At 32.8% G+C, this 5,819-nt stretch overlaps 1 protein-coding gene across 1 annotated transcript; it reads left to right on the forward strand.

Moving 5' to 3' along the window:
- The first annotated feature begins 220 nt into the window (after nt 1-220).
- On the forward strand, nt 221-2,710 carry LOC131844178 (glutamine--fructose-6-phosphate aminotransferase [isomerizing] 1-like). Its single transcript, XM_059192983.1, has one exon. The coding sequence runs from the start codon at nt 477-479 to the stop codon at nt 2,499-2,501; it is 2,025 nt and encodes a 674-aa protein (XP_059048966.1). The 5' UTR covers nt 221-476; the 3' UTR covers nt 2,502-2,710.
- The last annotated feature ends 3,109 nt before the right edge of the window (nt 2,711-5,819 follow it).

Consider the following 5,819-nt stretch of genomic DNA (forward strand, 5'->3'; position numbering starts at 1 on the left):
TCAAATAATGCAAATAACCTAGGAATTTATCTAGATACTTGAATAATTAAGAACATAAAAAATAGTATTGTATTTTTATTTTATTTCCGTACGACTATCTATATTTTAGTGATCGCTTATTTTTTTAAGCAATCTTAGCAAGATCGATATTTTTAGAATGGTTACACCGAAGCAGGTTGTATTTTACTCATTTCTGTACTCTATTGTACTCTGTATTATATCTGTCTTAATTTTCCATAAGTCCGTATTTTAGATAGTATTCGTAAAAGTTTAAAACATATTTTACCACACAACAACTACGCGTTGTTGATATCGAACACGATGACGTGTGCATTGCCGTAAGTGAAAGTAATTTAGTGGTAGGAGAAATACGTGTAGACCTTCAATATCGATAATACATTCTGCTAAGTGTCGCAGTCGGTCGCGAGTAGTGTTTAAGTTCGCTCCGGTATTTATTACATTCAACCGTAGTAAAAATGTGCGGAATTTTTGCTTATATTAATCACTTGTCGCCTAAGACCCGGCGCGAAATTTTAGAACTGCTCGTCAATGGTTTGAAACGGTTGGAATACCGCGGCTACGATTCTGCGGGCGTCGCCATCGATGCTCCTGATCAGAAAGATATAGCTGTATTGAAACGTAGCGGTAAAGTAGCTGCCCTAGAAGAACTGCTCCAGGAGCGCAGCGTCGAGCTATCTCTTGAGGAATGTGTGGACTCCCATTGCGGTATCGCCCACACGCGTTGGGCTACTCACGGAGAGCCAAGTTCTACGAACTCGCATCCGCAGCGTTCTGGAGAAGACAATTCTTTTGTAGTGATACATAATGGCATCATTACAAACTTTAAGGAAGTTAAAACATTTTTGGAAAATAAAGGATATACTTTTGAATCCCAAACAGACACTGAAGCTATTGCAAAGTTGATCCACCACATCTACAACCAGCACAAGGATTACAGTTTTCAAGAATTAGTTGAGCAGGTAATTCAGCAACTGGAAGGTGCTTTTGCTTTATGTTTCAAATCTCGTCACTTTCCAAATGAATGTGTTGCAACACGTCGTGGTAGTCCTTTGCTAGTGGGTATTAAAACACGGCGTCGTTTATCCAGTGATCATATCCCTATTATGTACACTAATAACAAGGCCACACGTGGAGTTGTACCCCCCGTACCCAGGGTGAACAGCCATGCCCATTTCCAACCTGAAGAAGAAAGAGATGTTGAATATTTCTTTGCCTCTGATGCTTCTGCTGTAATTGAACATACTAACAGAGTATTGTATTTTGAAGATGATGATGTTGCCCATGTTAAGGATGGTGTTTTGAGTATCCATCGCCTCTCTGGCAGCAGCAGTGATCCTCATGAACGTGAAATATTCACTCTGAAACTAGAATTACAACAAATCATGAAAGGTAATTATAAATACTTCATGCAAAAGGAAATTTTTGAACAACCTGAATCTATAGTAAATACCATGAGAGGACGCCTCAATTTTGCAAATGGTACTGTCAACCTTGGTGGTATTAAAGATTACATACCTGAGATCAAGAGATGTAGAAGATTGATGCTCATTGCATGTGGCACAAGCTACCACAGTGCAGTTGCAACTCGTCAACTTTTGGAAGAGTTAACTGAGCTTCCAGTAATGGTGGAATTGGCTTCCGATTTCTTGGATAGGAATACACCGGTGTTCCGTGATGATGTATGTTTTTTTATCTCACAATCAGGAGAAACGGCTGACACACTGATGGCTCTGCGGTACTGTAAACGTCATGGTGCTCTTATTGTTGGTATTACCAATACTGTAGGTAGTTCAATTTGTCGTGAATCCCATTGTGGTGTTCATATTAATGCTGGACCTGAAATTGGTGTTGCATCAACAAAGGCCTACACATCACAGTTTGTATCCCTTGTTATGTTTGCGTTGGTTATCAGTGAGGACCGCATATCTTTCCAAAAACGACGTGCCGATATCATTGCCGGACTTCATGAGTTAGAAAGCAAAATCCGTCAAGTATTAGCTCTTGACGCCCAGGTCCAGGCCCTTGCTGAAGATTTATTCCGTCAGAGGTCGCTACTTATTATGGGTCGTGGATATAATTTCGCAACATGCCTAGAGGGTGCACTGAAAGTAAAGGAATTGACATATATGCATAGTGAGGGTATTATGGCTGGAGAATTGAAACACGGACCACTCGCCCTTATTGACGACTCTATGCCAGTTATAATGATAATGATGCGCGACCCCGTTTACACAAAATGCATGAATGCATTGCAACAGGTAACAGCCCGCCAAGGCCGCCCGATCGTGGTGTGCGAAGAGGGCGACACGGACACTATGGCTCTTGCGTCTCGCGTTCTCCAAGTACCGAAAACAGTAGATTGTTTACAGGGAATTCTCACAGTAATACCTATGCAACTACTTGCCTACCATATCGCAGTTTTGCGTGGCTGCAATGTTGATTGTCCGCGTAATCTCGCCAAATCTGTTACTGTCGAATAAATATAAATCAAGTTTTATATCGCACCCAACTGGCATGCAGAATAAAATTGTGCATTGAGTAATATCTTGTTAAAAGAATAACCCATTTCATGAATTTTAATACAAAATCATTATTTTATTTTACATAACATGAATACATGTTTTAGTTATTACTTTTAAATAATTCTTATTATTTGTCAAGCTATTGTATTGAGAGGGACTCTAAAGATATATACGCTATGTATATATCTTTAGAGTCCCTCTCAATACAATAGCTTGACAAGTCTTAATGATAAGCCTGATGTATAATTTTATGTTGAATTATATAATTCTACTAATTTTTGTTTTATACCCGGTATGTGCTACTTGTTAACAATGTTGAGTTCACATTCTGTGTGGTATGTTCAATACTATAATTAACTACCCATGATTTGAATTTGTTATTAAATATTTCAGTAATTATACCTACGCTTGTAGGTCGGTACGTGTATAAACAAATTCAATACTAATGTAGTAGTTTTAATGCCTACAATTAGGCATCTAATTAGTAGAGATTATTAATGGCAACTAAAAGAACGCATATAGTTATATGATTTGTTAAAAAAAAAAGTAAAGAAATAAGAAAAATATTTTTATTCAGTGCAATGTAAAAAATACAATAAACTTCCCCTTACGCTTTTATGGTACGGAAGGACGCAGAAATAGACTCTATATGTACCGGCAACTGTCACCTGCCAATGCATAATGTACATAAATATATAAATATTAGGCCTCCAAATGTGCGCAATGTATTTTTTTTTGAACAGGTATATAGTTTTGATTGATTTTATGAAATTGATGATATTGTAAAATTATTCTATCTAAACCTCTATTATTTTGACAAACCTGTGTTGCATTCCGAAATATTTGTTATCTCTTCTATACATTCCTATTAATTTTAAATTCTAATTCAACTATTATATTCCTCCTACATGTGTCTGTGCAACATTCCATTTTAAGAAATATATTCACTAATCTATTTTTAAAGTTGTGCATTGCCTTTTTAATTTATTTATCTTCTAATAAATGATATGCAAAAGCGTACAACATTCTCTATTTTATTATTGAAACTTCTAGATACTAAAAATCTCATTTTACAAAGTATATTTTTAATTGAAATAGAAATTTAAGACATTGTATTTGATATACACATAATGTGAAATTATGCACAATGGAGATTCCGTAATATTTTTATACAAACTGTATATAACAATAGGAATACATATGTATAATACATAGATATTTAGAGTTAACTTCTAGTTATATAATTAATAATAATTATTGTTAATTTCTGCAATATTTTCGTTAACTATAGATACTTGCTAAAATCCTAGATACTCAATTTGTATCCAACTGTCACATAATTATATACGTACGTTTAAGTAAAATTTAACATTTATTTTATATACTTGAAAAAAAAGCAAATAAGAATGTTTTGTTATATTGTTATTATTTTTTGATAGATGAATATGGGTAAATATAAAAGATATTTTAAATATTTTTATTAAATATGTAAACATTTTAAAATTTGTCTATCGAAGTAGTCACAAAACAAGGAAACATGATTGGTAAGTGCCTCGTTAAATATGATAACTAATAAAGTTATCATGAGCCGATGTATAAAATTGTAATCATTATTACATAAAACAAAATATTTATTTTTTAAAGATGATCAATATGTACATTTATTCAAATGTATTATTTCTGTGAAATCATAAGTATGTGCAATAAATATTATTTTTATAGATTATTTATAAGCTAATCGCTAGTCAAACAAAATTATTAGCTTAGATTTTTTGGAATATTTCTATCGTGATTTTGATATTTGAATCTATATTTATGTTATCCGCTTGTTTATACTTATATATAAATATATACAAATCATTGATTATGTTATAGTTGTATACATAGTATTTGATATTTTTTTTTGTTCTAAATAAATATTATAATAAAATATATAAATTTACATTTATGTTCGTTGCCACATAAAAAGTTAGTCGTTACTGATTTATAATTGTAATTTGTGTATAATCACATCTAAGTGCGACAAAATGCACAATATTGTTTATAAATATAGTATCTTATATGAAATTAATTATATTGTAAGTTTTACACAATTTTTTTTGTCTTTTTTTCATACCTTACCCAAATTATATCTAAAAACCAAAAAAATGTAACAAGGTCATACCATACCACGTACTCGTGTACGTATAGGAAAATTGCTCTTCATTTTTTACTAAGTGTCTAAATTATCTACTATAATAAATTGTTAAGAAATCTCTAAACAATAAATAACCGACAAGAAATAACACTCGACAATTAACACAACGCCGTCTAGTCCCACGGTAAGCAGAGCTAGTTATGTATAGTAGACAATTGATATATGTAAATACTTAGATTTTTTTTCGTAAATACATACGTAATATACATAGAAAACACCCCGACCGATACACACAATAATTCATGAATACAAATGTTTGCATTGTACGAGGAATCGAACCCGGGACCATCGGAAGTAAAGCGGTGTACTCAACCGCTAGACCACCGAGGCCGTCTTTGTCTGTTTGTTACCTTCTTACGACTAAACAGCTGATCGAAACTCGATGAATTTTATACGTAATTACGTGGACGGGCATAGACAATATTTTATTATGAAAAAAGTACGTACACGTATAAGCACATAGGACCGGGTAACATCTAGTATTGGATATATGTATACATATACGTTTTAGTCTTTTTGAAAAATTTGTGGTTAATTCATCATGTTTGATCAATACCTAACGCAACTTCTGCCACATATATACACATTACACATTTTGCGTATATTATTCATGAATACGAACAAAACATAATTTTGAATACAAATGTTTGTATCATGCGGGAATCGAACCGACTGCAATAACACTGAGGCTGCCTATAATCTGGATAAGGAAAATATATCTATGTACTTATGCAGAAACAGATTTATGACATATTTTATAAGTATTATATCTAATGAATAATCACTTTATGGACAAAATAAATTACACGACGAATTTTTCCTGTTAGGTACTATCAATGGTGGAAAGATTTGTCTTTGATCATGCAGAATTTAAGTACCTACATAAAATTATTTTAATCTTTCTTATCAATAAATCCTGCGATCAAAGCAATTGTTAGCAAAAGCAATCCGCTCCATTTGTCGATATAAGATTGATGTAAAAATGATAAGGATATAAATATATACTTATTATGAAAAATGCAAAATGTCACTATATGCACGAAGCATATTGCATGGCCTAAAACAAAAATTAGATCATG

Source organism: Achroia grisella, unplaced genomic scaffold, assembly GCF_030625045.1.
Source record: "Achroia grisella isolate CSIRO2021 unplaced genomic scaffold, CSIRO_AGI_Agris_v1 utg402, whole genome shotgun sequence".
NCBI lineage: Eukaryota > Metazoa > Arthropoda > Insecta > Lepidoptera > Pyralidae > Achroia > Achroia grisella.